Raw genomic sequence first — 23,662 nt, forward strand, 5'->3', positions numbered from 1 at the left:
TATACCTGTCTAGCAAACCGTTACACGCCCCACTAAATAAAAGCCCAAGTCCCAGAAATAAACATCCACCCATGCGCCGCACGCTCCCGCCAGCCCTGAATCCAGAACATCCGTCCGCAGCCACCGAATCACCACCGCTAGTCGTTCGGCTGCTGCCTGTCATCCTTTGCCGGTCCCCACTACTGCGCCGCCGAGCCAGTGAAGACCTGCAGCGGCCGCCAAAGCATCGGCGACTGGTGCATGGCCTCGCGCCAATGCGCCATCACGCCCGCCGTGCGCGACAGGCTGGCCATGGCGATGATGATGTCCGTCTCGAAGCCCATGGCCGTGTACAGGAAGCAGCCGTACAGGTCGGCGTTGGCCTTGAGGTTGCGGCTGGTGAAGTACTCGTCGCTGTTGGCGACGCGGTCGACCTCGAGCGCGATGCGCAGCAGCGGGTTCTGCTCCATCAGCTCGTTGTGCTCGTCCATCATGGCGCGGATGTACTTGGCGCGCGGGTCGGTCGTCTTGTAGATGCGGTGGCCGTAGCCGAACAGGCGCTGCTTCTTGGCCTTGACGTCGTTGATCAGCGTCGGCACGTTCTCCGGCGTGCCGACTTCCTCGAAGCCCTTGTAGGCCAGGTCGATGGCGCCGCCGTGCAGCGGGCCGTAGGCTGACACGATGCCTGAGATGCTGCACGAAATCGGGTCCGTGAGCGTCGAGGCTGCGTGCAGGAAGGATGCGGTTGAGTTGGTCATCTCGTGGTCCGCGTACAGGATCCACAGCTTCTCGAAGCACTTCTCGATCTTCTGGTTGGCCTTCTTCTGGCCCGCCTCGTGGAAGCCCATCATCAGGAGCATGTTGCCGATGTAGGAGCCGTTAGGATCCGCAGGAGTGAAGGCCTTGCCTCGCTTGTGGCAGTAGACCAATGCGATGGTGGTGGCGAGAGCGCCCAGGGTGCGGATGATGGCGGCATCGACGGCCTCGGTCTTGCCCAGGTAGGCGGGACGGCCGGACTCGTGCACCTCCTGCGTGCCCTTGTCGAGTGCCGCGAACGCCGAGAGACCGGCGATAACCATGGACATGGTGAGGGAGTCGGGGCTGTCGGCCGGTCAGCAAGTGGTTCTGAAGGGGAAGTTGCTGGACTGGAACTTACGAGAATGCGTGGATGACGTCTACCACGCTCTGAGGCGGCACCATGGCCGCGGCCAACGAGCGACGCATCTGACGCTTCTCAATGGAAGAGGGCAGGTGGCCCCAGATCAGCAGGTGGATGACCTCTTCGTAGTCGTTGTTGTGGAAAAGATCGTCGATTGAGGTGTCACGGTACTGGATGCAACCCTTCTTGCCGTCACTGGGAATTGTCAGCAGCTGATCGCTTCCAGACTACCGGAAAGGGAACTCACATGTAAGTGATGTTGGACTCCATGCAGGCGGTGTTCAGGAAGCCTTTGTCGATGATGCGCAGGCCAGACTCGACCTGGTCCACCGGATCCGCGGCGATGCCGGCGGCAGTGATCTGGCGGAAGTCGGTGGCCTTGATGGCGTTGTGCTTGATGTCGATGTTGTAGCTGCGGTTGGTGCGGTTGTCGACAACGGTCAACGAGCCGGATGAAGCGCCCATTTCGGCTGCACCGGCAGCCTTGAGTGCCCAACGGCCCATCAGAGTCGACGAGGCATACATGCCCAGGGCCCGCTGCCAGGCGGTAACACGCTCGGGAGTGAGGACAAACATGGTGATTGATTGGAGTGAAGTGATGAAGAGGGCGGAGAAGATAAGTGAGTCCGGAAGGCGGGGAGGAAAGGTGAAGCTGGAGAGTGAAGTGATGAAGAGGAGTGAAGCAAGATGCTAGATGCTGGATGCTGAAGAAGAAGATGAAGCTGAAGCTGATGATGGCCATGATAGTCGTCGTCCGTGGCCTTTTTATTGTTCGTGGTTGTTGTCTCTGCACCACTATCGTGAAGAAGACTATCTTTTTTTGGAAGTGTCGAAGATGCATCGAGGCTCTGCACATGCATCCGGTGTGCGGCCATCCGACGGGACGTTGCGCACCGATGCAGAGATACGGACAACGGCACAGATAGTCCGACGGCGGAGGTTGCACTGTCCACTGAGGCTCTGCTTATGTCAGTTTGGGAGTGTGGGTTGGGTTTGTGGCTTGGTTGGGGCGCAACGGCGATCCTTCCCCGATCTGCCTCTCGGAGACTTTGCACCCAACTGACGTCGGTACTCGGACCTCCTGTCTGGATGCATGCGTGCAATTCTCACATGCAATTTTCATGGTCATCTGTACGTCTGGAGGCAGCTTCAACTACGTACAGAGAAAAAGCTCAGCCTGTGTCGCGATGCAGTGGTCGTGGTCAAGTGTTCCGCGACCGACCGGGACGGGATCTGGTGGCTTGGAGCGGGCCGGGGGGCTGAGCGCGGCGGAACGCAACACCACAACTCCGCTCTTGGCACAACCATCTCCTTGTCCGTCCGTACGTCGGCGAGTCGGCGAAATGGTCACGACAGGTTAATACCAGCGACGGCCACGCCAGAACTTCGAACGCCAAGCACCATGAAGGGCAGACGCGGCCACTCTCCATACTCTGCCGCGAACTCGCGAGCGGCAGCCACCAGCGCAACCCTCGTCAACGCCTCGCGCCATTCCATCGCAAACACCACCAGCGACGACGGGAAGCCCACCAACGAATACGCCCGTCCGCCGCGCGAGCCATGGCACCGCAAACTCAACCCTCTCAACTGGGGCGCCATGCCCCCAGTGCCCACCGAACGCACAGTGTGCCCCGAGCACAAAGCCGGCTTCTTCAGCCGCCTCACTTTCTCCTGGATGACGCCCATCATGGCCGCAGGCTACCGACGGCCGCTCGAAAGCAACGACATCTGGCTGGTCAACCCCGACCGCGGCCTCGACTCGCTCTCGGCCAAGTTCCACGCCGCCTTCACCAACCGCGTGCGCGGCCGCCACAAGTCGCCGCTCGCCGCCGCCCTGCACGATACTTTCAAGCGCGAGTTCTGGATCGGCGGCGTCTGCGTCGTCATCGCGTCGCTGTGCCAGGTCATGGTGCCATTCGTGCTACGGTACCTGCTCGATTATGTTGAAGACGCCTACTACGCTGCCGAGGATGACGACAACCAGATCGACGGCCCGCCGTTGAGTAGAGGCCTCGGACTGGTGCTGGTGATCCTGGTGATGCAGGTGATGCAGAGCACGGGCACAAACCACTTCATGTACCGCGGCTTCATGGTGGGAGCGCAGTGTCGCGGTGTGCTCGTCGCCGCCATCTTCGACAAGACACTGACCATTTCCTCCCGCGCCCGTGCCGGCACCACCCCCGAGCACGCTCCACACGACGAGACGACACCCAGCGAGGAAGAGAAACAGCGACTTGCCACCGACTTCTTCGGCGGCCAGAAAGATCCGACGACCGGCGGCATCAAGCTGCCTTCGCACCCGCACACCCCCGCCCCCGTCCCGAAAGGCGGGTACTCCAACGGGCGCATCACGAACCTCATGTCGACCGACACTGCGCGCATCGACGCCGCAGCCGGCATGTTTCACCTGGCTTGGACCGCCCCCATCGCCATCCTGCTCGCCCTCGCAATCCTCCTGGTCAACCTGACCTACTCCGCCGTCGCAGGCTTCAGCCTCGTCTTCTTCGGCATTCCAGCGTTGACTCTGGCGATCAAATCGCTCATGTCGCGACGCAAGCAAATCAACACCGTCACCGACCAACGCGTGTCGTGGACGCAGGAGGTGCTGCGGTCCATCCGCTTCGTCAAGTACCACGCGTGGGAGGCGGCATTCCTGGAGCGGCTGCGCGGCCTGCGCAAGACAGAGACGGCCATGGTGGCGAAGTTGCTGACGACGAGGAACGCCATCAACGCCGTCAGCGTCAGCTTGCCCATCTTCGCCGCCATGCTGTCGTTCATCGTCTACAGCGTCACGGGCCATGCGTTGAGTGCCGCGCCCGTCTTCTCGAGTTTGGCATTGTTCAATGCGCTGAGAGTCCCTTTCACGCTGCTGCCCGTCGTTATCAGTCAGGTCGCGGACGCTTTCCAGGCGATGAAGCGTATCCAGGACTTTCTCCTGGCCGAGGACCACCAGGATGGCATCATTTGGGACGAGAATGCCCCGTATGGTGTCGACGTGCGTGACGCGGACTTTGTCTGGGAGAAGGCGCCGGGCCGGGAGGATGCGGAAGAAGAGGAGCAGTTGTCCAAGCGGAAGAAGGGCAAGGAAGTCGAGAAGCGCCCCCACACGGCCGACTCTGTCATCCAACCACCCTTTGGCATGCAGGGCGTCAACTTCTCCGTCGGTCGCGGCGAGCTACTGGCGGTCATTGGATCCGTTGGGTCGGGCAAGACTTCTCTCTTGTCAGCGCTGGCGGGCGAGATGCGCAAGACACGTGGATCCTTCACCATGGGTGGCTCGCGTGCCTTCTGCCCGCAAGACGCGTGGATCCAAAACACCACGCTGCGGGACAACATCATTTTCGGCACCGAGATGCGGCCCGAGTGGTATGAGCGCGTCATCAGCGGCTGTTGCCTCAAGGCGGACATCGCACGCATGCCGGCGGGAGAGGACACGGAGATTGGAGAACGCGGTGTAAACGTCAGTGGCGGCCAGCGCCAGCGTATGAGTCTCGCCCGCGCCATCTACTCGGACAGCGACATCATCATCATGGATGACCCTCTCTCCGCCGTCGACGCCCACGTTGGCCGCCACATGTTCGAACAAGCCATCTGCGGCTTGCTGAAGGGCCGTTGCCGCATCCTGGCCACCCACCAGCTACACGTCCTCGACCGCTGCGACAGGATTCTCTGGCTCGACGAAGGCCGCATCAAGACCATCGACACGTACGACAATCTTATCAAGCACGATGCCGACTTCCGAGCCCTTCTCGTTTCCACCATGTCCGAGAAAGGCGGCGACAAGGGCAAGATGCAGCGACAGCCCACAGTCAAAGCGACGCAAGAGCAGCAGGCCGCGCACGACGATGGCGGAGACAAGAAAGAGCAGGGCACACTCACCTCTGAGGAAGAGCGTGCCGAGGGCAGCGTGCCATGGAGCGTCTACAAAGCCTACATCCGGTCGTCGGGCTACCTCGTCTTCGGCCTCATCCCCCTCATCCTCCTGGTCCTGGCCCAGGGAGCCAACACGCTGACCAGCCTGTGGCTCTCGTGGTGGACGTCCAGCCGCTTCGACATCTCGCGCGGCCAATACATCGCCATCTACGTCGTCCTCGGCCTCATCCAAGCAACCCTCATCTTCGCCTTCTCGGCCGCCGTCTCACTCCTCGGCGCGCGCGCCTCGCGCACGATGCTCGACCGGGCCACGACCAAAGCCATCAACGCGCCGCAATCCTTCCACGACGCGCAGCCGCTCGGGCGGCTCGTGAACCGCTTCTCCAAAGACGTCGACGTCATGGACAACCAGCTACCAGACGCACTACGCATGTTCCTGTACACGCTCGCCATCATCGCCAGCGTCTTCGCTTTGCTCATCTTCTACTTCCCGTGGTTCGCCGTCGCGCTGGGGCCGCTCGCCACGCTCTTCCTGCTCGCAACAGCCTACTACCGGGCGTCGGCGCGGCACATCAAGCGGCACGAAGCCGTTCTACGCGGCGTGCTCTTCGCGCGCTTCGGCGAGAGCGTCAGCGGCATCGCGTCGATCCGGGCGTACGCGGCGCAGCGCCGCTTCTCGGCGGCGGTCCGCGCCGCCGTCGACGACATGAACGCGGCCTACTACCTGACCTTCGGCAACCAGCGGTGGCTGGCGACGCGGGTCGACGTCGTGGCGGCCGCCGTCGTCGTCACCGTCGGGCTGCTGGTCGTGCTGATGCGCGACGCCGTGGTGCCCGCGACGTCGGGCGTCGTGCTGAGCTACGTGCTGTCCATCGTGCAGATGATGCAGCTGCTGGTGCGCCAGCTCGCCGAGGTCGAGAACGCGATGAACTCGACGGAGCGCCTGCACGCCTTCGCGGCCCTGGAGACCGAGGAGCCGGACCCGTCGTCGTCGTCGTCGTCCCAGCCCCTCTGCACCTCGCCCTGCTGCGTGCCCACGATCCCGCCGCCGTCGTGGCCGCACGCCGGCGCCATCTCCCTCAACAACGTGTCGATGCGGTACCGGGCGGACCTACCACTCGTCCTACGCAACCTGACTCTGGCCATCGCAGGCGGCGAGAAGCTCGCCATCGTCGGCCGCACAGGCGCGGGCAAGTCGTCCATCACATCGGCGCTGTTCCGGCTGGTGTCGCCGCTCGCCACGGGCCAGATCACCATCGACGGGCTGGACATCGCGCGGGTCCCGCTGAAGACGCTGCGCGCCCGCCTCGGCATCATCCCGCAGGACCCCACGTTGTTCGCCGGCACCGTGCGCACGAATCTCGACCCCTTCGGCGAGCACGCCGACCTCGCGCTGTGGGGGGCGCTGCGGGCGGCGGGGTTGAGCTCGGATGCCGGGGGTGTGAGGTTGGATGACGCCGTCGAGGAGGAGGGCGCGAACTTTAGCGCCGGCCAGAGGCAGATGCTGGCGTTGGCGCGGGCGTTGGTAAGGGATAGCAGGATCGTCGTGTGCGACGAGGCCACGAGCTCGGTGGATTTGGAGACGGATGCCCGCATCCAGCGGGCGATGAGGGAGGCGTTTAGGGGGAAGACGGTCGTGACGATTGCGCATCGGTTGAGGACGGTGGTGGGCAGTGATCGCGTGGTTGTCATGGATCGCGGGAGTATTGCCGAGGTGGGCCGGCCGGTGGAGTTGTGGATGAAGGGCGGCATTTTCAGGGGTATGTGTGATAAGAGTGGGATTGAGAAGAGCGATTTTGAGAGGGCGGCGGATGAGGCGCTGGGGGCTGCTGGTGGCGTGGATGAGCTGCTGAGGCCGTTGCCGAGGGCGAGGGTGAGGGGGAGTGTGAGGTCGAACCGGGCGAGGTGGAGTCAGTTGAGAATGAGTGGGACCGAGGATGGGGACGGGCAGGGGTGGAATCTGAATGAGTTGCTGGACGGGGTGTTCAGGACGGAATGGCGCATTTGATGGACTTTTCTTTGGGGTGGGATAATGATGATACATGTACATACTAGAATAACGCGATATGACTGCATAGAATGTTCAAAAACCAACATGGAACTGGACCTCTTCTCTTGTACCGAGGTCATAATATGACCAACATGACTAAAAGATAAAAGGAGGTTGAGCTTACTGCAATTTCAGTATGAAATGATATCACTCGGGTGTCTCTACCTCCTGCGATCTCTCAAAAGTGATATCGTCACCACTTTCACGGCGCCATTCCACTATTCGCCGTGTCCCGTCATCCTTGTCCTCGAGAGCATACACCTTCCCAGCTTGTGTTGCAGCAACGGGTGAAAGCGGAACCACGTCCTCCATGTTTTTGATGGAATTGATCGAGTTCCAGGCATCGCCCGGCACAAAACCACCACCGTACACCAGCTTCACTCCACCAGTTGACTGCGTAATGAACACCCAGCTGTTGAGCACATCTGTGGTGTTCGAGCCTTGAGCGGTGGTGTGAAGATTCATGGCAGCCAGTTGGCCGCCATCGTCGATTGATGTTGGCACTACTCACAATCAGCTGTGTTGGTAGAGGATCGGGAAGCCCGATGATCGCGGTGGGGGTAGTAGTATTGCAAATCAAAAGTGTGATCATGGAACGTGTGGCTGCAACGAAGACGGAGCGCTGGCACTTACAATCGAACGTAGACATGCCCCAGTGACCAAGGTAGCCGTACATCTCCACCAACTTGCCAGCACTTCTCATATACAATGCCACCCTCGTGCCGGTGTCGTTGCGGCTCTTCACTATCGGCACAGGCGCGACGGCAAGTGCAGACCCTGAGTCGGCGCCATTGTAGTCGTATCCACTGAGCTGATACGGCTTTCCATCATAGACGAAGGGGTAGCAGATGTACTGCTTTCCCCCTGTGATGCCGTAGATGACAAAGTTGTTTTCGTCGCAGGCGTTTTCGGACGGGCACTCAGGGCCGTAGGTGGCCAGGCCAGAGTCGGTTCCGACAGGGAGGTCCTGGTCGTCAAGCTTCTGCTCCATTGACCAATCGTTGGACATGTTGCTTGCCCAAAGTGCGCGCATGGTATTGTTCTTGTCGACGAAGCGGATGTGGAAATCGGGATACTGCAGGCCTGTTAGCTTGTCACGCTGAGAATGGGGCAGGCTTGGCTCTCACCGGGTATGAGTCAGCAAACAAATAATTATACGCGGCTATCGGTGTACCATTCCTGGGCTCGATTGGTGTATCGTTGTTCTGTGCACGGATGGTTGAGAATGTCCAATTATTAGTGGCGCTGTTGAAGTCTCCCATCCATATGTCCCAAGTGGTTGCGTTTTGATAGTAGATCTGAGAATGTTCCGCCCCGTCTGCATCTGTGTAGTTTGCTGCAGCGAGCTTTGTTTCCCGCAAAACACCCCTCGGGGTGCTATCTGTCGTGTTGACAACTGCATTATCAACCGGTGCGGTCGATTCTTTATCTTTTTTTCCAACACCAACACCGACACCGACCGCGATCCCGATGATGATGCAGGCAGCAACAGCCCCGACAGTCATCCAGAATGTTCGTTTGTGCAAGCCGCAAATGGTTGTAGGAGGGACTTTGGCGAAGGCGTCAGCCTTTTCGGGACTCTGAGGAATAGGCTCGGGCATGTCGTTCTCGCCGGGTCTGTGCTGGGGGAGGTTCACACTCTGGTCGACCTCCAGAGTACTGAACTGAGTGTCGGGGCGTTCTGACATGATACAAAATCTCTTTTCGCGAAGGCAATAGTCTCCCAGACAGATGTAAACGGTTAATGCGTAAGATTCGGCCAGCGTAGCCCTTAAGTATGAGGGTCGTTGCCGAATGTCGCTTATGCGCTTGACCAACGTTTCTGCCTAGCCGTTGATTGAACAGCAAGGCTGTGGACGTAACAGTGGGGAGTGCCTTGCTTTTTCTTGCGAAGCCCGGGGTCGTGTGGGCAGTGTCTGCGGGGCCAGTGCCAAGACGACCCATTTCGTACATTAAAGACTCCGGAAATGGGTAGATCGTGGTGGATTGCGAGGCTTTGACCGCCGGGTTTAAATCCTTCTACTAAGCGAGAGTACTCTCCCGCCCCGGTGTTCCAATCAATGAGCCGACGGACCGACACTCCCGCAGTGACTGCGTCTTGGTACACATTCCCGACCGGGATGCTGATCGCTACGTTAAGCAGAAGAGACCCCGGCATTTTTGCAGCTGAAGTTGAAAAAAGCGCAGATACAGCCTCTGGAACGTCGGCTAAGCTAAGCTTTTTTGAGGCGGAGGCCGCACGGCTGACCATCCGAAATGACGACATGGTGGAAGCACAAAAGTTCAGCCTTGCGCTGCTCGAGCAATGTCGGTATCTCCTCCACCCTAGAAAGATTGGGTCCCTAACTAGCTGACATTCAGGGAGAAGCAGATTTCTCGCATTTCGCAGTGGGGGTCTGTTGCGACTATGAACACAGCTTAAGAAGCTTGGATGGCCGGGATTCCTGTAGATGATTCCTGCGATGGGGGCTGACTTAAGGCTGTCGCTTCGGTCTTGTGAGCGGACAGGGGGCAAGAACGTCCCGCAGCACGTTTGGGAAGCATGATGCACCTAGAACGAGCGCTGAAATGCCTTACGCAAGCCTTTGGCCCCCTGCTCTCCATCGAATTACTACGTCCTTCATCAATATGCTTCATCTGCCCGCACAAGATCGACAGCCCCGCTCCGCTGATCTCTCTCAAACACAATCTCCAACCGATCACCCTCAACGGCGCGGATATTCACTGGCTCCCGATACACACGAAGCGTCTCAATCCCCGCACTAGTGTGCCTCAGCCTATCAGTCGGCGTCGACAGCACCGCCAGAGCCGCAAGCTCTGCGATAGAATCCCACGCACTGGAGCTCTCCGGCCTCCACACCAAAACATAGACAACAAAAAGGACAGCATAGACACTGTAGACGATAAGAACCAACAGCGCAACAACGGTAGACTCGCTCCGAACAGAATAGGCGAGACCTTCGGCGGCGAGTTCGGTGTCCACACGAAGCCCGCGCCGAACGTCGGCTGCCGATACCCCCCACGGATCCTGCGCCGTCCCGTTGTCAACGATTACGTATTGCGGCCAGTTGCTGAAGACCTGCAGCTGTGCGGTGAAGCTATTTGGGTTGCCGACGAGCTTCCAGGCCGGCGTCAGGGTTTGAGACATGGCGGCCACGATGAGGCCGGACAGTAGCGTCTGCGTGCCTTGGACGGGCTCTGCTTCTTGCAAGGCCGGGAGCATCATGATGTCGAGGAGGGTTGTGTTGGGGTCATTTGCGGACGGCCAAGCCGACAGGATGGTGTGTGCCCATGATGAGGAGAGTTCGGTTGCCTCGTGCGGCCAGGATGTGACGGTGCTCTCTGCATAGAGCGTTTTACCATATGCACCGGCAGTTGTTAGGGCACTTGGAGCCCATGATGCGGAGATGGTGCACGCAAATGCGTCGAAAGAAGTTTCATCTTTTCGAGAGGATGTTGATCTCAACAGGGATATTGGAGGGATGACGATTGCGCCAATGGAGACTGGTAGGTATGGGGTGTCGATGTCTACCCAAACGAGTTGCCAATGGGCTGACTCATGGATGGACGGGATGGTGACCACCGAGGAGCTTGGAAGACCAGGGAAATTGGCCTGGAGGGAGACGAATGGGTTGGGGAATTCCTGACATTGGGTCCACGCAACAGGTTGCTTGCCACGTGATTTCATAATTCGGTTGAGACTGTTGACCTTGAATACCTCTGGCATCGCCGTCATTGGTCCATTCGATATCTGAGTCCAGGTCGCAAATAAGGATTGCATCACACCCTTGGTGGTTGCCGTCGCTACTTCACTGTTACGCCCATGCTCTTTCAGATAAGCCACGTAGGGACCTTCCCCCTCTTCAAGTGCCAAAGGTAATGACCTGTTCCCGCCACCGAGGTTGGTTTCTCCAAGGATTTGCATATTGCCTCCATTCATCAGCCGAAGGAACCCTGGAAGGTCGACAGAGGCACGACTCTTGACCATCTCTAGCACCGTGGGCAACGCACGCCATGGACATTCCACGTACGCCGTTGCGTCTACTTCCGTCCCATTCGTAGTATAACAGGAGGATGGGATGTGACTCCTGTTCAAGCGAGGGGGGAAAAGCTCGTTCTCTTCGCCTTCGAACCATAAGGCAGTTGTACCGAATGGAAACGTCTGCCTTTGGGGAATGAGTGTGATTGCAATTGACGGTCCAACACCGGCAGCGAGGATGACGTTGAAGGCTATAAATGCTGCAAAAGCGCATCTTCGGCGGCACGGAATCCAGTTCGATGTGAACGATCCGATGAATTCGAGAGACCATAAGTAGCTGATGTTGCTTGTTTGGAGGCCAGCAAAAAGAGCACCGAATGGCAGCGCATCCTGCCCGAGGGCAAGGTGTCGTATGAAGTACAGAACGATGTTGGCAATGGAAGCTTGTGTGGCCAACTCGAGAGCTTTGGCTAAGAACTGTAAAGCCGTGGTTGAGGGCGGGCTCCTCGGATACCAGGTTGCCAGGTTGATGGAAAACAAACACAGTGCAGTCACCACGGGAACGACATGGATGAATAGCCGGACTATAGCCATAGACCTCCGTAGGCTGAGAGCTATCTTTGGAGACTCCTGGAGCACCCTCCATGGATTCAATAGCGTCACCAACAGCAGCTGAAGGCTTCGGAGAAAGGCATGTAGGAGCTCCCGAGCGCGCGACGTGCCAGAGGACTGGACATGCAAAGGGTCGGGTGACGGACTTATATATTGAGTTAGCAACATCCAGACCTGCCATTCACTTGGGTATTCTTACACGGGAGAGCTGCGTGTATCCAACTGAGGGAGATGCTCTAGGCGAACACTATCCTCGCTTCGCATTGACGGAGCATGCTGAGAATGGGTTGATGAGTGAAATGGAGAACTTCCAACTCCCTCCATCTTTCTCAGACTTCTCGGTAGATTCTGAGATACCGTGGTATGAATGTCAGTAGCGGGAAAGGATTGACAGTCCTGATGAATAGTTCAGCAGCGTGCAATGGCCAGCATTTATAGCTGTACTACGTCCAATGACCAGGCGGGTATCATGTGCTTCAGCGTTCAGCAGAAAAGCCGTCTCTTGCTGCCGGGCACTAGCGCCCTACGGAGGGGGTGTGGTGGCATCTTGCTGACCCCACCGGTCAACCTTTCAGGGTGGTGTCGGCTCGAAGAAAAAAGCAATTTCTCGCCGGTAACTCGATGCGGCATCCCATTGCAAGGGTAAGTGGGCTCACATGTCCAGAAAATGTGCCCTACGGCAGGCCAACTGGATGACATTACTGACGGACTTTTGCCATGGTCTCTTTCAAGGACCTGGCACAAGTGCGGACTTCTATTACACTGTCTCCCTCGTCTCTCCTCAATACCAAGTACGTAGCTCAGCAACCTTCTTCCATGCGTTGAACTGCCGGGATATTGTCTCCTGACCTCCGCAGCGGATAAACGCGTAGGGAAATACTCAATCCAAGGGGGCAGCAGTAGTTGAGTCTCTCACACTCTAGAGTAAGCATAGTTCATCTGGACTAGACGAAAGAGCTGGACTCTGATAGCGTAGAGTTACCGGATATCAAGCGAGTGGGAGCCGAGAGGCTGGTCACTGTGTTCACTTGTATGCGAATACGAATCCATTGATAGGACCAATCGGTAAACATGTCGACATCAAAGGCGCTCTACCTTCTAGTCGAAGCCTTCACGCCACAGGGTGAAAGCAAAGCTGAAGTGACGGCGGGTGGGATCGTAATCGCTTAACTTTACCACAGGATGAGAATGAATTCAATACAATTGGCTACTGAATGCCGAAGGTAGTGTGGCTTGGCGGGTTGTGCACCAAAGTGGGCACCTCATCAGCCCCGCAAACTACTCAAGGCAGAATCACATCCAAAAATACCACGCACCATGCAAGGCAGAGCCTTTGCGTGCAACAGGTGGGTTGTTTGCGGATGATGTATTTACCGGGCTTTGGTTCGTCCAATCGGATGTTGGCTGAGTGTTGTCGGTTGTTGGGTGGCGCGTTGGTTGGCCAGTCCTCATGGGAATCCGCTACCAACAAGCGAAGACAGCATCTGATTGGTAGGCTTCAAATCCCATGACAAGCAAATTGAGTTGTCATCAAAGCTGCTCGCTTACTCAATGCAACCACCACCATCGGGAAATAATTTCAGACAAAACGCCCCCATTCTCTCCCGACGCAATACACGAAATGATTTACGACTCTATCTTATCCAGCTCTGGAAGGTTCCGGATCCTCACGCTCCTGTCATCAGACATCCTATGCAAGCTTTCTAAAGTCTCTCTGGATGCAAACCCCCAGTACAAACCTCTCTCATACACCTGCGACAACTCAGACAAGTGTTGCTCTGTAGTCGTTGAACACGAGACCGTTAGCGTGACGAAAAACTTAGCAACGACTCTACGCCGTTTATGCCGGGTCGACCATCCCCGCAATTTGTGGATTGATGCTCTTTGTATCAACCAAGGCGATTTGGCTGAGCGTGGTGAGCAGGTCTTGCATATAATAGAGATATACAAGCACTGTACCATCGACCTCCTCTTGGTCCAATGGGAGAACAGCAGTGACTCCCCTTATATCAACGATGGTGTCGAGGCCATGGAAGAGATCGGCACAATCCCCAACCTCGAGCGCAACTTTTGGTGGTAGCAGTGAAGGGCGCAAAGACGCCGGTGGTACTGAGGAAGTCGACGCAGGGGAAAGGCAAGAATGCTGAAAGCTGGAGCCTCATTGGTGCTTGCTATGTGCATGGGCTGATGGATGGAGGGATTGTTGCGAGGATCGGGGGAAGCGCGAGGCGCTACGTCATTGCATAATCGACCACTGCGTTGTGCGATAAAGTAAGTCACACCCGCTTCTGGCTGGAGAGCACTAGCTAATCACATACTGAGACTTTGTCAACCGCATGGTGGTTGTAGTCCGAAAAATGGTTTCACGGTTTAACGCTATCGCCAGGGCTGCGTTCCGAGGGGAAACCTTCCCGTGACAGTATGGTGAGGCTGCTCTCAAAAGAAGGGCGGCCTCATCGAGCTGAAAATCACCAGGTAAGGCTTTAATGGAGATCTCCGCACATGGTGGGTGGCACTGCACAACTTCATGGGAGTACAACAGGGTAAAATGCCTCCAGTGAGACAGTCTCACTCCTGTTTTAGCCTCTACCGTGTCGAGGCTGGTTGCACTATGACGATGTAGCGGCAACAAAAACAAGAGAAGTTTCCTATTTGCTTGATTGGAATGCTCCGGATCACGTCATGAGAGGACTTTACTCAGCCAGAGACACTCTGTGTCCATTTTGCTGTTCCACTCACAGTGATACATGTGTTTCACCAATGCGCGCTATGCAACGGTCAGCATGGGGGCTGAGACTCGGGGAACCGAAGTCGCTTTTTTTCTGCCGATGATCACGTCCGCAGTGCCACCTTTTGCGACACTTCCTTTCGGCCCGCCTGACCATCCTTTATTTTATCATCCGCGGTTTGCGCACAGCTTTCTGACATAAAATCAATTGTCAGAACACCTAGTAAATCTTTTCCCACCAAAAAATCCCGCAGAATCTACATGTCCGAGGAAAGAAATGAGGCAGCTGTACGAATCCAAATGTCAGCAATGCAGACCAAACGACAGCCAGACGCAGCAGATAGCCAATTCGGCATTCCTCGAGAGGAGCAAGGATATATCACGGGCAGCCGCGCTACGCAAGAGTTCTCAGGCCAGATCGAAGAACGGCCTCTTGAACCGACTCAATCTCCACCACCCACCGAAAGCCCGCTTCTCGAGAGAACCGTCATCCAACGCTTTGACACCCAGTTGATCGCCACTAATATATGCGCGGTCATTCTTCTTTCTACCTCCATCGCTGCGCTATCATTCCTTTGGTTCGGCGGAGAGAAAAACAAGACTTGGCACAACATCATGCTCGAGGGCTGGATTGGTCAAGCCGTTACTCTGGTTTCCATTGCCATCCGGCTTGCAGTTGCAATTCAAGCTACAACAGCTGTCTCCATGCTTTCTTCCATCTCTCTTGAGTCCGGGATGCGCCTCCACCACTGTGCAGCAATATCCATGATGCGTCATAGCAACACTGGCCCCATCACGTCTTTCCGACCATTTTTGGGAGCCCCTGGACGAATGGGCTCGACCATTTCTACGATGATGTTTCTACTTGGACTCACATCTCTCGTCGCACAGTTCTCTTCGACGCTGTTACTTTGGGATATTCGCGCTGGGGAACTTCGTGGGCCCTCGACGACCACAAACATTGGCATCGGCTTTTCACTTCACGACTACATCAATGGGCAGCTCACCAAAACCGGCAAATTGACTGACTACTGGCAGTCAAGCGAAACCGGATTTGCTACTATCGCAGAGTGGACGAGCAAGCCGGACTCTCTTCCTAACTCCGTGGTGGACACTGGGCCAAGTGCTCGTGCATTTCTGCCTTTCAATGCCGCGAACGATGACCTGGTCTCTTACGAAGGTCCTGGAGCTTTGTTTGACATGCGCGTTGCTTGCATCCGGCCGATCTTGAGTGACTGGGGGTTCTCGTCTGGCGGTGGCCTAATGATTACGTTAGGAGGCCAAGTGTCTCTGGGTCAGCTGCCGAGTGATTTGGCTCGGGTACTACGGCTCGGCAATGATACGACGTCCATTGGGACAGATGGTCGGGATGGCTATCATTTCGATTGCCCTCTAGCACGCGCCAATGGTCCCGACAGTCATTATATCATCGGCTGTAAGCTTCCTGGCCAGGCAGGTGGTCTCATCAACCAATTCGACCCGACTATCAACGATACAACTATGACTGTCTTCCCGGACATGTATACTGCTAGAGCACAGCAGCCTGGTAGTGATACACAATGGGATGTGGACTTGGGCAACATGTTTTTCCTTATCCAAATAAGGAATATTCCAGAATGGAAAGCCTGGAACAGGTCATTGTTGATGGATCCCCTAGCAGGATGGGAAAATCCATCAACAGACTTTATACTACGTGAGAGAGATCACTGGCTCGACATTTCTCCCGCTAATGACGGAGATCCCGATCACTCTGTCAGTATGTCATTGTGCTTTGATGCATTGTAAGTACCTCGAAAGCCTCGTGCCATTTCAATACTGGAGCTAACCGTATGCAAGGTACAATCCGGAGACGAGTTCCCGCTTTTATCACCCACAGAGCTTCCCTATCAAGGCACGACGGAAGTCTTCAAATTTGAACCTTCGTGATCCAACACCCAAATGGATTCCAGAAAATGGGAAATTCGACACGACAGAGCTGCGAAGGCAGATTGGGGCAACAAATTCAGATGAGCTGACTAATAACAAACTGGAGATGGATCTCGATACCGTTCGAGAAGTGATGAAGGACTATCGTGCCAATTGGGCGCCAAATTTGACTGCGATCATCGAAATGGGTATGGCTTCCTACAATTCGTGACGTTTCTGAGCGCTAATATTGAACAGACGATGTCCAGTACGTTACATTGTTTGTGAATACCTCTTGGAAAGAGGCTTGCGGGGTAGGAAGCGCTTTCAACCTCACCACCTGCCTTTACGCCAAAACAGAGCCATCGGATTTCCTGAATGGGTTCCTGTGGGGGACTGAGTATATTGGCGTCGGCGGAGGGGGCAACGTATTTTTGCTCACTGGAATTGGGGCGCCTGATGGCAGCGAGTCCTTGCATCCCCGCTGGTTAACATTGCTCAAGGATGTACTGGATGAAACGGACAATCCCGCCCTCGCCTGGCAGGCTCTTACAACCTCCGTACTTAGCAACGCTTACTACGATTGGCTTCCATACTTTTCGCTCGCTAAACCAGCCACGACCACATTTTCGGTCTCGAAACAGTTACCTCGGAGTCGCAGAGGGTTCTGTATTGCCATGGCAAATCTCGCGCTACATCTGATTCTGGTGGCGTGTGTCTTTGCCTGGTTCACCCGCGACACAAGATACAGCATTCTCAACAACGCTTGGCACGCCGTGTCCCACCTCAAAGCCGATGTCACGGAGGAATTGATGGAAGGCTCTACATCTGCTCATTCCAAGCAAATCAAAAGTTTGATCAAGACCTTAGGCTTAGACAGTGCGGTATTCGCCATCCAAAAGGTCCCGGAGTCTGGGCGTGTACATCTAATCAAGATACGGAATGAGCATGGAGATAAAAAGATGCGTTGATGGGAAATAATCTCATGGAAAGGTTTCAAACATCCCAGGTGGAAGAAAATTTTATGGTGGAAACTACAAGGTGTTCTGGATGATTATTAGGCAAATTCTAGAAGAGCAGATCTAGGTATGGAATGCGGCCCGGGGAGATGGTAATTTGCTATGCTTTGGCCGTCCATGAAAGCTTTTCCTTTGCGTCATGACCTATTAATGCAATGAAAACGAGAAGGGTATTGTTAGATCTGAATATAAAAAGTCAGCATGGGGTGATCGAGAAAATTTTCTCCATGAGCCACCGTTACAAATTGGAAGTCAAAGTTCACTAAGCGCAAGTTCAAGAAGCTACTAACAGCGACGAACATTTGAGTTTCTTAGTTCCACCCTCATCCTGAGCCCATTCCGCTTCCACGAGATTGAGGCCCTTTCTTGGCCCCATTTCCTATTCCCGATGCCGGCTTTGCGTCGTGGTGCCGGAAGCGACTGCGGAGAACACCTTGGATTCCAGATCTTGCTAGATCAATACCTTTCATTGATATCCACGGATCAACCTCGAAAGGGAATGAACACTCCATTCTGGTACTGTAGACTCTCTGTGTTCAGGTAATAGCCGTCAGAGCCGTCACATTGAGATGTGGCTGTCACAAAATGACAGGCTTGTCACAACAAGATGGAATGTCGGTTAATCAATAGAGTGAATAGCGTTTAGTCGTGGTGGGGAGAGCCCGCAATATACCCACTACATCTTCAACTGACAAGCTGGATTTCAAATGAGCACGATATCATCCGCTTCTGCCTCCTCCCAGGTTCTTGCTTCGCCGAACATAATACCCTCGATGGAAGCATCGCAAACAACTCGGTATCTTCCAGCCATATCCGTCTCCCTCAACAGGAGTGGGATACGAAGGCCGTGAAGTATAACAATCGCATCGCCGACTTTTGCATCCTCCCAGGCCATTCCGTACCGTCCGGAACTGGTCGTAACAAACCGACGACGCGTCCAGAACCCAAGAACGTTGTAAATGAACTTCATCCACTCTGGATCTTCCTCTGCTTCGTCTGGCACCGGGATGCGACTCAGCTCCTCGTCGTCCGAAGCCAGATCGAGACTAGGAAGGATGAGATATTTCTCACATAGCGCAACGCACTCTCCAGCTGTCCAGAATATGCGGCTGATATCATTACCACCGCCCATTGAGGCCAACAAGACCCTGAATATGTCTGCTGGTTTCATTGAACTCCATGATATGGTACTGCCGCCATTCATGAAAGTGTGCCAGCTGATACGCATTTCCAGACCGATCTGCTTGTCAATCTCAGTCAGGGTGGGGGAACACTTTTCAACAAGACCTATGACCCTTCCTCGCACAAGGAGCTCCTGGGATCCGAAGTCGTTGTTGCATGTGTGTTTCAAGCCTTTCGCTGCATCCCAGAGTGCATCTGTAGTTATGATTCCATAGTGGAGCAACACTTTGGTCGGTAGTCCGGGGCTCCAGTCAGGAACCCAAGATGGCACGCCGGCGAACTCAGGCAAGCGAAGACCACACCCCGTCGGAATGATGTCAAGGGAATGGGAGGCCGAGATGACGTGGTGTGAGAACGACGTGAGAGTGTCCTTCATAGGAAGACTGGAGTCCGGCTTGAAGCCCGGGAGGTTCGCTAAGCCAAGGAACGCAAAAATGCGATCGTGAGGCTCACTGGTAAGAGCCTCGCCACCCGAATGGAGAAATTTCATGATCCGGCATAGCATTGACGCATCGAATCTCCATTCCTTGTTGCTTGTTCTTTGTTCCTGGTACGTTTCTCGGACCCTCTCGCGGTTAAACTGATGTGCCTGTGATGTGAACTTCTCACCATAAGCCCGACAACTGTTCAAAAGACCGGATACCATCGGCATGGCCCCTGGTAGGAATGCATGGCTACCGATGATAATGAGTAATTCTTCCGGCAACACCCATTCCTGGAACGTCCACGCACGGATGAAGAATGGAAGGTCCGCGATACTATCCAACGACGACACCCATGCGTCAAGACGCTCTTCAGGGATCGCTTCTTTTGTCATGATGAGCCTCATGTGGTCCCGAAGTTTGTTATCCCAGCGCTCCCTTGCGGCCAGTGTGTCTTCGCGGGGGAATTCATCCGAGTGGCGCAGGACGATGTCAATTGCATCGGCGATGCGTGCTGACGGGGCTCCATGGTTTTCCGTGTGTCCATCATCAGGCAGCTCCAGCCCTAGCCACGCCAATGCCCTTGTTGCGGAACTGTAGATGTCCCTCATCAGCGGAATCTGCTTGTCCTTTTCTTCGCTGTCGGCCTGGTTGATACAGATCGCATCAATCCACAAGTGTCCAGTCTCGGTGGCAGCCTGCTCGATAAGATAGGGTAACGCGTCGTTGAGATTGTGCGCGATTCGAAGCTCGCCTGAGCTTGAGAGATGCAGTGTTCCAACAGGTGCCGGATCACCCCAAACATATGACACAGCTTCGAACGGTGGGGTCGTGTCGATGTCCACATGTACAAGATCGAGTGTTGGTTTCTTGTATCCTCCATCACTATCGGGGTCAAAGATACGCAAGAGCCGAATGTGTCGGTCGCCCTCAAGTGGTCGATACTGGTAGATTTGCGAGAAATTGTCGTCCATCTTTTGTTGGGTTCGGACGATGAAATGCAGTTTCTGTGGAGTATTCGTGAGAGAAAAGGCGTTGCTTCATCAAGGCTTCCAAAGTGCGGGGTGTCAGCGCCGTATCTGGCTCCCTATTACCGCTATTGCAAATAATCACAAAGCAGCCTGATCAGCGCCACAGACGTAAGAGAGTCAGCAGAATAAGCAAGCCGGGGAAGCGAGTCAAATCATGGCTGTGTTGACGCAACGCTGGCGGGAAACCCCGCCCATCGTTTGTCTTCGCTTTTCTTGGCCAACTCACTCTAGTCCAATCAGTGCCCCAAGTATTGACACAAGGAAGGTAAGCCATCCAGTAAGCCTACATCCATTCAGGGCTTCCAGTCAATCTGAGAATTGGTCAATCTGAACCAATCTCAAATTGGAATCTAAGATTTCATTTTACTTACCCAATTTGGGGGCTAAATTGACAAACCAATTCCGTCCTTACGAATAATCAATTAATTTAATTAATCCGGCCAATTCGATACTAAGTCTATCTAGATAGGCGCTAAGCTACTTCCGCGCGGCGGTCTATAAAGTTTCGCGCGCGGCTTAAGTTCCGCGTAGCGGCTTAATACCGCGGTACAGCGGCGACGGCGACGACGGCGATAGTAGCGGTAGCAGCGATAGCAGCGATAGCAGCAAGGCGTATAACATATAAGAGGTTCGTAGCGGCGGCGGCGGCGGCGATAGTAGTAGTAGCGGAAGGTTTAACACCATACTAAGAATCGTGACCCAATTATCTGGTTAAATTGCAATCAAACTAATCTTAAATTGCCTAAGTCTTAGTAAGTTAATTCGTTACTAAATTACTTGCAAACTGGGACTTCAAATGGCTTAAATTGATTGAATTAATTGACTGGAAGCCCTACATCCATTGTCTCGCCTGGCATGTGGAAGGAAAGACGGCTCAGCCGGCGACGATCTGTCGTCATTGTTCGTTAAGACATAATACTCTCAGGTAAAAGAAGTGCAAAAGAATAGCGATACGTAGGAGATGCGGTTTTGCTACGAATTTTCATGATGTGCGATCACCTTACGGTACTTCCGTCTTACATAAGCTGGATCGCTGTGTTTCGATACCCGTACCGTACCCCGCACGACACGGAGATAAGCGGAAGGAAATTTCAGTAACATTGAACTTTTCTTGCGCCAGCAGATGATGCCTTTTTCGCCGCAGAACCGGGACAGTAATTCGCAGTCCAGCTGTGCACTTCAGCATGAATAAAATCCAGACCAGGAGCCTTTAGAACGGCAAGCGGTAGAGGACGACTGGGTAAGCTTACCCGGAGAATTAATAGTGGAGTAATGTTTAGTTATCAGCGCTACTACCCCACCATAGATCCCACGGCTTTCCGGCCGGTATTTAGAGACGCTGACTCTCCCCGAACGATTTGCCAAACTCCAACCCAAGTCCACAACACCCCGCTCAGCAAGCGAACACACATCATGGGTTCTTCCGATCTCGTCAGCGAGCTCCGCTCCGCCCTCACAGACGTCGAGGTCGTCACCCCGCAGTCTCCCAACTACAGAAAGAGCATCGAGCGCTGGTCGGATGCATCGGTAAAAGAAGCAGTAAGCAACACCACCACCACCACCAATCACGTGCCCCGTCACCACCACCAACACCACCACCACAGGCCATAGTCGTCTACCCCACCACCGCCGCCGCCGTCTCCACCACCATCAAACTCGCCACCGCGAACGCCATGCCCCTCGTCGTCTCGGGCGGCCAGCACTCGACCAGCGGCGACTCGTCCATCGCCAACGGGCTCGTCATCGACCTGTTCAAAATGCGCGACGTCGGCGTCGACGCGGCCGCGCGCACCATCACCGCGGGCGGCGGGTGCACGTGGAAGGACGTTGACGAGGCAGGCGCCGCGCACGGCCTCGCCACCGTCGGCGGCACCGTCAACCACACGGGCATCGGCGGGCTGACGCTTGGGGGCGGCTACGGCTTCCTGTCGGGCCTTTACGGGCTGACCGTCGACAACCTGGTCGCCGTCGAGATGGTGCTGGCGGACGGCGCAATCGTGACGGCGTCCGAAACGGAGAACCCCGACCTCTTCTGGGCCGCGCGCGGCGCCGGCGCCAGCTTCGGCGTTGCGACGCGCTTCACGTACCGCGCGCATGAGGTACCGCGTGGCGTCTTCATGGGCATGCTGATGTTTCCGCCGTCGTGTGCGGCCGCGCTGGTCGACGCTGCTAACCGCGCTACCTGCGCTGACAGTGATGGGAGGACGGTCGTCCATGCAGCACTGATGGCGGCGCCGCCGGGCGGGCTGCCCGGGCTCGATGCGGGCGAGACGGTGATGGTGGGGGCGGTGGTGTTCCATTGTGGGCCAGAGGCGCAGGCAAGGGAGGTGCTGGCGCCGTTGCTTGGGTTGGGGGCGCTGGTCGATACGACGGCCGAGATGCCGTATAGTGCTGTCAACGGTGTGTTGGCGGCGGCCGCGCCGAGGGGCGGGAGGAAGTCGATCAAGGGTGCGTCATTTCCGCAGCCGTTGGCGACGGATAAGTTTGAGAGGACGCTGAAGGAGTTCCGCGCGTTTGTGAAGGAGGTCCCTGCAGCGGGGAAGAGTCTGGTGTCGTTTGAGAATATGAAGACCGAAAAGATTTGCGAGCCCGCGGTCGGTGCGATGGCGATGCCGCACCGGAGTGGGAGGCTGCAGTGCGCCATCATGTGTGCGTGGGAGGGCGAGGAGCATGATGAGGCGGTGAGGATGTGGGGCAGAAGGATTGCCGCCGTAGTGAATGAGCCGGGCAAGGCGGACGAGGGAAGGGAGAACTTTGAGTACGTAAACTACGACGGTATGTGGTTCTCGGAGCTTGCGGCCTTTGTCGGGGGATATTTACTGACTTGTGTAGGCAACGGTTCCGGTCCGGAGATAGTGTACGGTCCGAACTACGAGCAGCTTTCCAAGCTGAAGGCGAAGTACGATCCCACGAACGTCTTCAAGAAGAACGTGCAGATCAAGCCCGCAGCTTGAGAAATCTTGGCCATCGCCCTGAAATCCTCATATCGACCAGCCGAGCTACTAATCATTTGGCGTGGTATAGAGTAGGCAAGACCTTCTCGATATACTATAAGATATCATCGTTGGACTAAAGCATTGAGTGCCTTTGAGACCCGGATGAACACTAAAAATGGAACTTTGTTTTAATTTGACGAAAGTAGACGACTCCAGCGCCCAGCATCTCGATGGGGCAGTCTCGCATTAGACCCCACAACAGAAAGGAGTTAACATGCTGTGGATTGTTTCAGCCGTTCCACCTTAACACTTTCCAGCATCATGGACATTCCACTCGACGGCTGCCAAGTTTGTGGCGTTGGTGAAGGCGCAACAACGGTAAAGTTAAGCACTTACGATACGGGATAGTAGGCTGACCGCTCTGATAAACCATCACGAAGATTAGGTTGCACCAGACATATATTTGGGAGGAATCATCAAGACCGTCTTCATAGATACATCTCCCACCGGCGTTCTACCTAAGCTCCACTAGCCTAGCAAGGGCCCTGACACTCCCATATATACCTCCTCCCCAAACGCCTGCATCCCCCGCCTTCTTCCTTATTCTCCCCACGAGCAAGAACTTCCCAAAACCAACCATCCAACAATGGCCTCCACCACATCCACTCCTCCCTTCCAACTCACCCACCTCGCGCTCCTCGGCCTCCCCTCGCCGTTGATCCCACCGCCCGTAAGCAACAGCACTTAGGCATGGAACAAGAACTGGCGAGTACACAGACCTCAGTGG

The 23,662-nt window shown here is 55.6% G+C and overlaps 5 protein-coding genes across 5 annotated transcripts; 2 read left to right on the forward strand and 3 right to left on the reverse strand.

Annotated features, from left to right (window-relative positions):
- Positions 1-179: 179 nt before the first annotated feature.
- On the reverse strand, positions 180-1,714 carry SLS55_010241 (uncharacterized protein; the record flags this gene model as incomplete). The annotated part of the gene is made up of 3 exons (XM_066781630.1): positions 180-1,080; positions 1,136-1,333; positions 1,386-1,714. The coding sequence occupies 3 exons, from the start codon at positions 1,712-1,714 to the stop codon at positions 180-182; spliced, it is 1,428 nt and encodes a 475-aa protein (XP_066627913.1).
- Positions 1,715-2,540: 826 nt separating this feature from the next.
- Positions 2,541-7,019, forward strand: YOR1_2 (ATP-binding cassette transporter yor1; the record flags this gene model as incomplete). The annotated part of the gene is made up of 1 exon (XM_066781631.1): positions 2,541-7,019. One exon carries the CDS (start codon positions 2,541-2,543, stop codon positions 7,017-7,019), a length of 4,479 nt encoding a protein of 1,492 aa, XP_066627914.1.
- Positions 7,020-7,208: 189 nt separating this feature from the next.
- Positions 7,209-8,749, reverse strand: SLS55_010243 (uncharacterized protein; the record flags this gene model as incomplete). The annotated part of the gene is made up of 3 exons (XM_066781632.1): positions 7,209-7,564; positions 7,695-8,144; positions 8,236-8,749. The coding sequence occupies 3 exons, from the start codon at positions 8,747-8,749 to the stop codon at positions 7,209-7,211; spliced, it is 1,320 nt and encodes a 439-aa protein (XP_066627915.1).
- A 9,258-nt stretch (positions 8,750-18,007) lies between these two features.
- SLS55_010244 (uncharacterized protein) lies at positions 18,008-19,882 on the reverse strand (the record flags this gene model as incomplete). Its single annotated transcript, XM_066781633.1, has 1 exon — positions 18,008-19,882. One exon carries the CDS (start codon positions 19,880-19,882, stop codon positions 18,008-18,010), a length of 1,875 nt encoding a protein of 624 aa, XP_066627916.1.
- Positions 19,883-21,352: 1,470 nt separating this feature from the next.
- Positions 21,353-22,893, forward strand: SLS55_010245 (uncharacterized protein; the record flags this gene model as incomplete). The annotated part of the gene is made up of 3 exons (XM_066781634.1): positions 21,353-21,478; positions 21,544-22,714; positions 22,772-22,893. The coding sequence occupies 3 exons, from the start codon at positions 21,353-21,355 to the stop codon at positions 22,891-22,893; spliced, it is 1,419 nt and encodes a 472-aa protein (XP_066627917.1).
- Between the last annotated feature and the right edge of the window lie 769 nt (positions 22,894-23,662).

The sequence above is a fragment of the Diplodia seriata genome, assembly GCF_021436955.1.
Source record: "Diplodia seriata strain FDS-637 chromosome Unknown scaffold_12, whole genome shotgun sequence".
Taxonomy (NCBI): Eukaryota; Fungi; Ascomycota; class Dothideomycetes; order Botryosphaeriales; family Botryosphaeriaceae; genus Diplodia; species Diplodia seriata.